This window comes from Cervus canadensis, chromosome 30, assembly GCF_019320065.1.
Source record: "Cervus canadensis isolate Bull #8, Minnesota chromosome 30, ASM1932006v1, whole genome shotgun sequence".
Lineage (NCBI taxonomy): Eukaryota > Metazoa > Chordata > Mammalia > Artiodactyla > Cervidae > Cervus > Cervus canadensis.
The window spans coordinates 12,960,498-12,973,242 of NC_057415.1; the positions used below are offsets into that span (position 1 = coordinate 12,960,498).

Genomic DNA, 12,745 nt, shown 5'->3' on the forward strand with positions numbered 1-12,745 from the left:
AAATGTCAAACCTCAGAATGCATGTTTGTGGAAGAATCTAGAAATAAATTTTAGAGCCTTGGTGACACCTAGTTATTATACCTCTGTACCTCAAGAGTTTTTCTAAATTCTGTAGGAAATCACAGAGCAAATTATTTGTTCATTTGGAGTAAAGCTACTTAACCATTTTGAATTATTAGTCAGTAAAGAAATCCTGCATACAGTTCCTAGAAACTCACCTGGCTTAAAAAATATTTTCAACTTCAAAGGAATCATCTGTATATGCTATTTTTCTTTTTTACTATCGCAATATAAATATAACAACTGATAATATAATCATTGACCATCTACACTACAGCACAGTATAGCTAACTTTCAGTCAAGGATGTAAAAAATCTTTACTATTAAAATACGTACCAGTTCATCTATTTGATCAAAAAAATAAATATTCCAGCCATCAACAAATATTTCAGGTTTCTTTTCACCTTTGTATATCTGAAATTAATTTTTAAACTATTAGTATGGATTACAAACTTAGCGCATTGATACAAAAACTTGTAGGAAAATAGTAAAAATTTTAACTACAGAATCACAGAATTTTAGAGAAGGAATAGGGCTCAAAAATCATCCAGCTCTACAGATGACAAAAATCAATTTCCTTTACTAGTACCTCCTGAAGGACAGGAATAACTGGTGGATTCCTCTGCTGAAGAAAATATAGCACCATGAGCGTATATGCGTATGACGATAAGCTGCCTCTAGAAGCATCACCAATATCGCACATCTGGGGGTAAGGAAAAGGAGGAACAAAGGAAAGATCACTAATGTCTCCTGCTACACTTGCAGCTATTCTATTGTCACTAAAAGTAAGGTGCTTCTAGAGAGCACTAATATAAAAATCACACTTTTCAAATGCTAAAATATGTCAACAAAACCAAATAAGACCAACCAAAAAAAAAAAATCAAAAAGTAAAACAAACCCCAACAAAGTTGTGGAACTATCAGCCACAAGCAGTATTAGATTATCATGTAAAATTAAGGTAACATTTAGTTTGTTCAGTACAGCTTCTCAAATAGTTGCCTATGGTTCTTTAAAAATATAGGTGTATGTTTTCTTTTTTTTTTAAATTGAAGTATAGTTGGCTTACAATATTAGTTTCACGTGTATAACACAGTAATGCAATTTATTTTTATAGATGTATACTCCATTTAAAGTTATTATAAAACAGGGAACTGTCTGGTGGTCCAGTGTTTAGGACTTTCTGCTCTCACTGTGGAGGGCCCAGGTTCTATTCTTGGTCAGTAAGCTAAAATCCCAGAAGCTCTGCGGCGTGGCCAAAGAAAAAAAAAGTTATTACAAAACAATGGCTACATCCTCTGCGCTGCACAACATACCCTTGTTGCTAATTTACTTCACATATAGTAGTTTGTGTCTCTTAATCCCATAACATCCCTGTCTTCCCCACTGGTAACCACTAGTTTGTTTTCTACATGACTGGGTTTGTTTCTTACATTTTCAACAAGATTTAAAGATGTAAAGAAATTTCCTGAGGAAATCTCAGGAGGAAGCATACTTACCTTTGTAAATACTTTCATAGTATAGCACAAATATTTCACTCTGGGATCAATGGCTGAGTAAGCAGATAAGAGTCTTGTGTTATGAAGGGCCTATTAAAAGGGAAATTATATAACCTTAAAAAAAAGTTTTAAGGTGAAATATTCTGAATAGGTTTACAGTGTAATTCATTTTTAAGATGAAGACATTTAGACTGAAACTAATATTTTTCCCCTACAGAGAAGCTTTACTAACTTACTAGATGAGAATTATAAGAGACATCTAATCTCAGGCCACCTTAGTCTAAACATTCCTAGAAAATACGGGCTATAAAAATAATCAGTTCCCTTTAATTCAACCTAAGATCTGTATCCCTGCCTATTATTCATATTAAACATCCTTAGGGGCCGGAGAGGTTTCAGAGAGCCTTGAAAACAAACCAGGTCTGAGACCAAAGACACACACACATACACCAAAATGAAACAAAGTTCAAGCCAAAAAAACCCAAAACAAAAAAGCACTTGCCACTCTGACCTCATTTTTAATGAATACTAATGTTTACTCAATTCTGTTATATCCCCAGTCTGAGAACACTGCCAGACACTTAGTAAGCACTAGTAACTACTAAAAGAATGAACAGGATGAAATGAATGGCTTAATTTTACTTAAAGACTGAGTAAATTAAGAGATACTTCTTCCCCTTAATCTCCATAAAGAAAAAGTCTAGGGAAAAATCTTACCAATGTGTTATACAAACTGATGTCCACTTCCAGACCGCTTCTCAAATGGAAGAACTTCACAATCGGCACCTTTGCTGTTGTAATAGGCAAGATGTTTCTCAGTCCTAGGTTGGGAAACAAGATAGTGTCATTAAACCCAGCAGCAGAGGGTATAAGTTGCTCTCATGTTAATGTTCCAACATAGAATGAAGTAAACCTGGCCTTGGCTTGTCTCAGTGAGTCACCAAGACTAGTCAAAGAACTGTTACTAACAAACATGATTCTTCTGGCAAAGTTTACATTTGTTAAACACATGAATATCTGAAGTACAAGAATCAACAAGGCAGCCACAGTGCTTCAGGAACACACTGGATCCTGTGTATGTGTGTAGAGCTGCCAGTCTGATACACCTCAAAACAGGAAACTACTACAGAATCTGGACTAGGTGCGCCCTCCCTGTTTTCTCTGTATGACCACACACATTATAGGAAGAAAAGCCGTACATCGTATGTGTCATCATCTGAATGCCCATCATGCAGCTAGAAGCTATGTCAGTATAAGAAAAGAATCAGTGTCAACAGGAGAGGAGGATATTGCCTCATCTAGGTTCTGAAAAACTACAGGCAGAAAAGAGCAGGCTGAGGGAACTTAGCAGGCAAGGAGAACTGCACAGGGAAGGGGAGCTGCCTGAAACAGAACGACAAGCTCGGGGAACTTCCATGGAATTGTGCAAGCGCCAGAGTGGACTTGAGGGAAAGAAATAACGAGTAACAGGAGAAGTGGCAAAAACTGAGAAGAGCCCAAATATGGAAGAAATATATCCTTGGAGGCAAAGATGCCAATCAACTGGCAAAATCTGGGAAGAATCACTGACCACTGGAGGTACCCGGAAGAGAGACAGGATGACCATTATAAAAATTGACCTGGGCCTGAACTATAATGGTGGCATGGGAATGAAGAGAAGCAGCAAGACATGTTTGAGAGCACCTCTGACTGGACGGGTTGGGGAAGAAGAAGTAGGGGAAAGGAAGGCTATGACAGAAAGAACATTCCCTGAACACCCATATTCCTTTACAAACATTACCTCCTAAGACCATTCACCCTTACCCAAAAGATGACACAGACCCAGAGAAATGAACATGCTTAGGAATATGCAGTTGGTGAACTGTGGAGTGGGAATTCAAATCTAGGTATGTCTGACTCTATTGAACCTAGTCTGCTGCTGCTGCTAAGTCGCTTCAGTCGTGTATGACTTTGTGCGACCCCATGGACTGCAGCCCACCAGGCTCCTCCATCCATGGGATTTTCCAGGCAAGAGTACTGGAGTGGGGTGCCATTGCCTTCTCTGTGAACCTAGTCTAGGACAGGCTAATTATCACTTCATTCATTTCGGTGATTCCAAGGATGTCAATGTCAATAACCAAGAGAGAGGATGTAGAAGGAAGAACAGCTAGTGGCGGTTGTAGCAGAAGGGAAGTGGAAGAGAGAAAGATGTGTTTATTCTGGGTGCTGAGGTCCGAGTTCCTTTTGAGAGAGTTAAATGGTGGCATCTAGAAGGACAGATGACTAGTGATCTGGAAATTAGAAAAAAAAAAGTATGCAGATGAAAGGAATTTCAGCAGAAAAGGTCTGCATGGGAGACAGAAGTCGTCTAACTTATACTGATGGGGAGAAGGGGCAAGGGAGCTCTACTTACTGAACACTCAGCAAGTCAGGCCTTGTACTGTAATATATTATTTTTCTTAATCTTAAATCCTATTATTGTTTTTTCTGCTTTACAGATGAGAAACTGAGTGCTTATGATGAAGGTGAGTGACTTTTTGGAATCACACAGCCAGCAAGCAAGGACCCAAGATTTAAAACTAGGGAGTCTGATTTTAGAAGCCACCATTAATTACTTTGCTATGGTGGCTTTAAATTAAGTTTCCTTTTTTTCCCCATCTCCTTCCTAGATGGAGAAATTCTAGAATTTGCCACTGTTAAGTCACCATTATGACATTTATAAACCTGTCCTCTAGGATTTATTCACAGTACATCATTCTGGCTCCTATTTTACCTTTCCAATAGCTCCTTTTTCAGTGCCCTTAATTTCTACACTTATAAATTAAAGCTTGGTCCTCAACCTCTCTCATAATCCCACAGAACTGTTTTATTCTTGGCCTCTTCCTTCAAGGTTTTCAATACAAAACTGCTTCATTTTGTTCTTCAATCTTAACTGGCAACTCTATGTTCTAACTGCTTGCTGGACTGTTAACTCTTAGAGATTATAGCTTCATGGCAAACTATCACTCCACACTGCAAACATTCCCATTCCCATTTCTTAATTCAGATATCAGCCTGAACCCATACTTCCTACTTGCAGGTTCTGATTCTAGGAAATCTCCCTTTGGAATCTCTCATATTCTTTTCCTTTTAGGATCACTGGCATCTGGTTAAGATCCTTCTGCCCTATCCCTTAGACTGTATCTTCCCTAAGAGCATATAAGCTGCCTAAAAAGTTCTGCTTTTATTGGGTTTCTTCTCTCAAACACAGTTCACATTTTCCTACTAGTTCCCACTTGAAACTCCTCTCAAAATGTATCAATCTTCTCATTGTCCTACAAAATCAATTACAGTGATTCTCATAGTCACATCCATGCATCTTTGGAATGACTTCTCATCTTATCCTTTTCAAATCATGTTCATCAATATCATGAAATCAGAACAAGCCCATCTCTTCCATGAACCTCCCCTACCCAACTCTTTCCCCAAATCTCTCTCTCCTCAGAAGTTATTAATACTTACTGTAGGCTCTACAAGTCATTTTAATAAATGAATACCACCATACATTGTTCCATACACTGTGAGAGTATCTTACCTTTGAGATCTGAAAGTTGTCAAAGGAAAGACCTGTAGACTTATTTTTCTATCCTACCTACATGCCCAACACAGGAGCACATAACAAGCACCCAATAAAATATGTGGGAAAACTGCTTTCTTAATCATCACTTTCTAGCTATTATTCAATTTTTGCTCCATGCAATCTGTATTAATTATAATCTGTTTATAAAAGTCATTTTTAGTCTAAAAATGACCTATTTTTAACATGGTTCATTCTTAGAAAGTATAGGTTTTTTAGGAGAAAGTGAAGTGATGTCTGCAGCTTAATCTCAAATGGTCCAGAAAAAAATTATGAGGAAGCAAGAGATAGGATGATAAATCAAATGTGGTAAAATGTTAACAACTGGTGGATCTGAACGAAGGGCAGACAGAATTCTTTGTACAATTTTTGCTGATTTCCTTTACATTTGAAATTATTTCAAAATCAAAAGTCAAAACCTACCTCACTATGAAATACCTAATAGTCATGGCAATGTAGCAATCTAGTTTCTTTGCATAATCTTCAATAACAAAAATAAAAGAGCATACAGTTTTGAGAGGTAAAATTCCCAAAATGTTTATTTCAATGACCATAAAAATTGTATCAAAGCACATTAAAAAAATACTGATGCTCTAGGTTACTTTTCACTAGGAATAAAACAAAATTAAGATTTTTTCCCCCCTGTTGTTTAAAATCACATGGTATCCTCTTTAAACTCTTGGAAATCAAAAACGCAAATAAAAGGGGTACTCCAGGTGCATACTTTGTGTGTGCATGCCCATGCTGTGGATTTAAATCTGCTCTTGACTAAGATATAAGAAAGAGTTTTATGGATGGTTCATAGATTTTAAGTTTCACAAAGGCAAGGACCACATCTTGTTCACTTTCAACTCTTAGCACAGACGTTTGATGTACCACATTTTAGAAGACTCTCACTGTTAACAGCATCCACAGCTACCTCTGACAAAGAGAGGCAGAGAATATGTTAATGGCATTTCAGCTCTGTGCACAATTACAGAACCTGTACATTTTGCAGCTGCAAATACTTGTCTAGGGTCATGCACAACTTGCTGAACAGCTCCAAGTACAATCCATCACCCCAGTCCACAGCGCTTTCCACTATACTTCACATCACAGCCAGCAACCTTTACCTACACTTTGATTTACACTCTGTTGATAAGGCAAAATGATTCCCAAAGTTTCCTGTGTGGAGAGTATACATTTTGTCATGAAATAAAACCAAGGCAACAATACACATACAAATTATAACCAATTCCTCAGTTTTTCATACTTAACCACACTGATGTTTTTCAGACACCAATGTTATAAATGTTATAAATGAGCCACTACACTATTTCAATCATTTGTAAATTTTAAGTATGCAAAACACTAATAAAAAAGATGAGAATATTTTTTAGATAAAGCTTATAGAGGTACCTGAATGCTTTTTGAGGACTCTTGCCAATTCTTCAATAGTTCTTACACAGTCCAACCCCTGTAGCAAAAATAGCACAGATTGACTCAAAAACAGAAGACAGGTTCCTAACCCTGTTTTGGTTTCATTTCCTCCAGAAATAACAAAATTAAATTCAAATTGTTCTACATTCATTTTTCTTTTTTAGGTGAGCATTAATCCCTACACATAGGAATATATTCCTAAGGATATGGAAACCCTCATGCACCCTACTTACTAACTGCTCTTAGAGCAGCAAGAAAGGCTGAAATCAGTGTCCCTGGAAAAGTCTCTGAACCACCGAGAACCTCCAATTTTTCTCCTTTATGTGACAGAATTAATAAGAGAGCTTCTGTGGCCTATCTTATTCATTCTGGGTAGGTCTTCATTATAGCTTAATTAAGAGCTGATGAACTGCTGTGGGGAGTGATTAAGCTCAGATTATTTCTCCATAGGACTGGTCGAACATATAATGCACAAAAAGTTATACAGCAAATATGAGTAACATTTCAAATATTTAAAAACATTTGGGCTGACCTTTTAAACATTAAGTCCTTTTGTTGGTTAGTTGGTTATATACTTCCCAAAATTTGGAATTTAACTTAGAAATGCCCTCACAACTAGTTTATTAATCATGTAAAAATTCAATCTCAATGATGTATAATCAGGTCATTCACATATTGGACCCAATTGTCCTTATCCACCTTATTCACCAAAGTCACGCCAGATAACTTGTGGCTATTTTCTCAAATCAGATGCATCCTCAAGGGACAAAACCCTGAAACTCAGAAAAGGCATAAGAAGATCCAGAGCAACAGCAGCACCACTCATTTGGATGTGCAGTATTTGGACTACTGTTGTAAATAAGAAAGGGGATGGATTTAGTACTTCTTAAACTTTATACCTTTTCACAGTATTTTATATTTGACAAATACCATCAAGGTTGGCAAACCTTTTCTGCCTTGTGGGCCACATGGCCTGTTGCAAGGACTCAACCCTGGAGTTCGAGTGAAAGCACATGCAGACCACACATAAACGAAAGGGTGTAGCTGAATGCCAAAAAACTGACATTAAAAAAAAACAAACAGGCAGTAGGCCGTAGTTCACTGACTCCTGACATACACTGATCCAAGCTGAGGTGCACAACAATCTCCTGAGGCAAGGCAAATCTCATTTCTGTATTAGAGATAAGCAACCAAAGACGGACAAGTCTGTCTTGAATCCAGTTTAGCACCCTTTTATCCCTGTGCCATGGGCTTCCCTGGTGGCTCAGCTGGTAAAGAATCCGCCTGCAATGCGGGAGACCTGGGTTCGATCCCTGGGTTGGGAAGATCCCCTGGAGAAGGTAAAGGCTACCCCACTCCAGTATTATGGCCTGGAGAATTCCCTGGAGTGTATAGTCCATGGGGTCGCAAGAGTCAAGACACGACTGAGTGACTTTCCCTTTCATCACTGTATCACACTGGCTGCCTGCTAAAACTTCAGAGGAAACCTTATGTGGGTGTATTTATGCACCTGCGTCAGCCTAGTGGCTATGCCAAAGGGACACTGGAAAGGCTAGTTTGGCTTTCTAGAATTCCCAGATGTCACTTTCATATCCAGTTTGTATGACAGGTTGGAAGCACAAGCCTCCTCACATTCACCTCTAAACTTCTAATGTATTTATTTGGCCAGACAGATTGTGCCAAATGGCATACTCCATATGACACACCCTGATAAATTCAGAAAATACCATGCTGAATTGTGAATCAAGATTGTCAAAACACATGCGACAGCAAATGCAAGTTTTATGTGGTCACTGTACCTCAGCAGTTTCAAGTCCGTTAATTGTCATGCAGACATCAAGGTCACTCTGTTTGAACCCAAATCCATTTTTGGAGGAGCCAAACAAGCTTAATTTAGTTCCTGTTAGAGATATATGAAAAGTAACAACCAACCTGAGTACATTTAATTTTCTGACCAAAGCAACTCTCTTATGAATCAAAAATACTCAGTTATTAAGTGTTTTATAATAACCTCATAATAATTATTTTTTTATTAGCTAGTCTTTTATTATAGATTACTTCCTCTCAAAATTTACTATAAATAAATACAAGCTATAAAAGACACGAAAGATTATCAAATGTCACTTTATTCTTAGATGCAAGGACATTTCAAGGAAAATGTGGATCACCTAAGCACACTTAATAATGTAAGCTTACTACTTTCTAAATAAATTCACTTTTTAGAGGTCTGAACCTTGACTCTCAACTAATAAATGAAGTTCACATGTATCTGCTAAGTGAAATACTACTACACTGCAACTGTCTTCTCTGTTGTCATAACTAGGACTGGATAGACCTAAAACCATCCTAGGAGTATCATAAAACAAAGAAGCCCTGTCCCCACCATCACTTGCAAGACTGCTTTCTTATGCTCAAAATTAATGTTCTTGTAACACATGCACTCGTTCTGAAGCAAAGCAACTCTATCTTTCTTTTCTTAAAGCTAAACAATTATTTACCTGGAAACTCCTGCCTTATGAAATTTTCTAGGTTTTGCCGAATATGTTCACGTGCCTGATCTTCTAGAACAGTTGGAGAAAAATCCTCTGTTTAAGACAAACAGATACATTCAGAAACAAAGATTGTTCACATTCTCTGAAAAATATTTTTCAATAAACCTAATTAGCTAAAAAAACACAAAAACCAACCAAACCCTAAATTTTGTGTCTTCTCAGTAGACAGTATTAAGCAATGTATAATAAAGATGCCTTTTTCAATGAGTCTATCACTAAGAACTATTCCTGAGATGGAAACCAGTCTGCACAAGGGTTCTGTTCCTGGGTTTCACAGAGGCTCAGAGCCTGAAAAGGCAGAGGGTGAACACAACAGTTTGTGAGTATATATTTATACATATATATAAAACACATTTTATATGTGTGTATATATATATATTTTCACATATTCCCCCCTAAGGAGAATAGTTTTCTTTCGTCACTTACACCCTCCAGAGATTTAAAGAACAAAACCCTGATTAAGAACAAGTGACTTATGACACAGACAGACATCTTAACATGCAGCAGTGTGATGTGTCATAATCCTCTCCTCTTAGCAGCTGCATGCCTCTCCATCAAATGGTTTTCCTTGTAGAACTTAAACCTCTGCACACCAACACTTCCCCAAAGTGATGTTCCTTAAAGGTTATTGAAGTGAAGTCACTCAGTCGTGTCCGACTCTTTGTGACCCCGTGGACTGTAGCCCACCAGGCTCCTCCGTCCATGGGATTCTCCAGGCAAGAATACTGGAGTGGGTTGCCATTTCCTTCTCCAAAAAGGTTATTAATTAGCATTAATTAAAAAGTATTCTAAGTTCAAATTTTGGAAATATTAGATAAAAGAGTTAGTAAATAAGCTTTTAACCTAAACATTTCCAGGAGCCTTTACTGTGCTAATAATATGCCCTGAGAATCTCTAAGGGAGGAGGCAGGATATACAGTTATTCCCCCTTGACCTTTGGAATACTTCTTGTTACTAAATACTATTAATGGCAGGTACCTAGAAAAGCATTTCAGGGAACACCAGTCGGGAAATGATGGTACTCCAATCGTAAGACTTAAAAGATTCTCCTTCCCTGTCTTTCTTTAACAAGTATTTATTGCATGTCCCAAGTGGATACACAGAGTACCACGGATACAACAGAAAATGCAAAAGACAGCCTGGATAATGTAGCTAATGGGTTAGTGAGTCAGATTAACTCTTGAGAAAACATCAATTTAATATTTTGACGAATAAAAAGAAATGTTAATAACTTACTGTAACACTGAATGCAAACTTGATCTAAGATATTTGAAAATTTGGGTGTTAATGGAGGCAAAGGTTCCAGCTGGATTCTTTTGAAGTCTTCAGGACAGTCCTTCTTTAGATGACCCTCTCGTTTGCATAAACTGCAAACCACTGTAGGAGACTGCAGGAAGATGGCAAAGCAAAACAAGACTTAAATAAAGGAGCCTTGAATCTTTTTTCCAAAGTACACATTCTCCACCTCACATTCCAAAGGAATGAAAATATAGTGGCATGGCCGCTCCAAACTCACTCAGGAGAAAAAGGCAGTTATTTTGACTACCAACAGCATTTCTTTTCTCCTCTGCAAATTCCCAAGAGATTAATGACAGCAGCAGACCTAGTGGCTGCTCGGGAGTGACCCACTACTGAGACGGGCGGGAGCCCTGTTTGAGTACATGAAACTCCAAAGTACATGCATTAAAGCTCTTTCAAATCTCCCAGTTCCATGTATAGGAGTGGCACTGATTACCTTGCCTTTGGTGAAGGTGAGTTTACTAAATTCATAGAAGAAATCAGACTGGTCCACAGTTGAATTTTCCTCACACATACTTTCTTCTTTAAGGCTGATTTTATTAAGTTCCATTAGAAGATTTCCATCTACATGGTGTTTTCCACATTCTTTCAAGTCATCATACTTAGTAGATCCATCTAATTCCACATCCTCTTCAGACAGGGCATCCTCATCCCCTGATCCAGTGAAGGTGTTGTCTAATTCGTCTCCATTAGCAATGTCATCCTCATCTTCCCTTCGGGAAATGGAGAGCCTTGGTTCTTCTTCCTCCTCCTCATCCTCCTCTTCCTCATCAGAGTGAAGGATTCCTGATATCTGGCTCTGTCTTGAAGGGGTAAAGTGGCTTACAGCATCTCCGAGTTCACTGGTACCTTCTATGCTTTCTTCATCAATATCAGCCTTGGCATATGAAGTAGGAAATTCAACATACTCTTTAGCTATAGGATTTCTGAAGCCTTTTAGATCCAAATTGGCATCTTTCTCCTTATTTCCTGGGCTGCCACAGGTGACAAGCATGCCACACTTGCTACTACTTAAAGCTTGATCATCAGCAGTCAAAGGATGCTTGCCTTCCTTTCCACTTTTTTCTTTCTTATTTTTACTTCCTGTTTCTTGATGATGTACTTCAATGTCCTTAGAGTCACTAGAACTGACTCTTGCCTTAATATAGTCAGAGTTTTCCAGGTGGACACTGATGTGTGAGTTTTCCATTTTCTCTGCTGATGGGCTTTCAAAGTTTTTAGCAGTCTCTTTAAGAGTAAGTGGCTGTGCCTTGCAGGTGTTTGCAGTTGAACTGGCAGCACCAGAACCTTGAGCCAAAACTGAGTTTTTGAGTTTATCACCTTTCGCTTGTACCTCTGGATCATGTTTTGCTATTTCTTTAGAACGTTCAGAAGTACAGCTGACAGTACTCAGAGGCTTTGGAAGGCTGGATTTCATAACTTTGTGTGGAAGAGCAAAATATTTATATGTTGTCCTTAAACAATGAAGTATATATTCAAACACAGGTTGATTATTTAGGGTCCTTGCCACATTTCTTTTTACAGAGTAGGGATCTGTAATAAAAAAAAAAAATCCACTACTTCACACATTTCTATTTTATGTTTTAAAAACCAGCCTGCTACACAGATAAAGACAACAAATAAGTAACAGTACAACTTATCATTTATCTTATGTGCTTTTTTAAAAAACTGGGGATGGGGAATAAGAAGATACAGTTTTAAAAACAAAAAGAAATGCTTTCTTAAACATCTGCTCTATGAAGAGAACCCATTCTATTCAGAACCATTACCCCTTCCCTACTCTGTGCTGTGACTGTGGAGGTTAAAAAAAAAAAAGTCATCAGTGTGGCTCTCATGCCCTCGGGAAGCGGGGTCTTCCCTCTGGGCGCTGCTGAGTGCTCTGCCTCCCCGCTCAGCCAGGCCCTGCGGTTTGTAGAGCTTACCTCCACTCTTCTGCCCTGGGAAGCCCCATCACTGAACTGGCTGGACTGAATTCAGGGGCGAGAGGGAGGCACCAGGAGGAGACACCACTTCTCTCAATCTTTTCTCCTCCCCTAGAACTCCAGCAGGTTAGGCAATTGGCCAGAAGAGCTGAGCCAGAGAAACTGCAGGGGAGGGTTTAAAAATGTGAGATCCCCATGACTGCACACAGAATTTATGCAAAATGCAAAAACCCTCTTATGCAATATAAGGCTTGAAAAAAATCAAGCAAAAATAAGAAAATTCCATTTAGGAGGTTCTTTAAATTATTTGAAGGAGGAGAATTAAGATTTCTAGAGGGGTTTCCATCTCCTGACTTTGTAAAGCTGATAGGAGCTCGTCCATTTAGAGGAGTCTACAGGGC

General features: G+C 38.3%; 1 protein-coding gene across 7 annotated transcripts in view; it reads right to left on the reverse strand.

Annotated features, from left to right (window-relative positions):
- The window catches only part of TUT7 (terminal uridylyl transferase 7), a 58,172-nt gene that overhangs the window by 20,710 nt on the left and 24,717 nt on the right, over positions 1 to 12,745 (reverse strand). For all 7 annotated transcript variants that reach the window (XM_043452915.1, XM_043452916.1, XM_043452912.1 and 4 more), the window contains exons 13-21: positions 10,859 to 11,955; positions 10,360 to 10,510; positions 9,070 to 9,156; positions 8,371 to 8,471; positions 6,551 to 6,608; positions 2,275 to 2,378; positions 1,558 to 1,647; positions 650 to 763; positions 397 to 474 (exon numbers count right to left, since the gene is read on the reverse strand). In XM_043452915.1, coding sequence (XP_043308850.1) covers positions 397 to 474; positions 650 to 763; positions 1,558 to 1,647; positions 2,275 to 2,378; positions 6,551 to 6,608; positions 8,371 to 8,471; positions 9,070 to 9,156; positions 10,360 to 10,510; positions 10,859 to 11,955 — 1,880 coding nt within the window. The remainder of the gene's footprint in view (positions 1 to 396; positions 475 to 649; positions 764 to 1,557; positions 1,648 to 2,274; positions 2,379 to 6,550; positions 6,609 to 8,370; positions 8,472 to 9,069; positions 9,157 to 10,359; positions 10,511 to 10,858; positions 11,956 to 12,745) is intronic.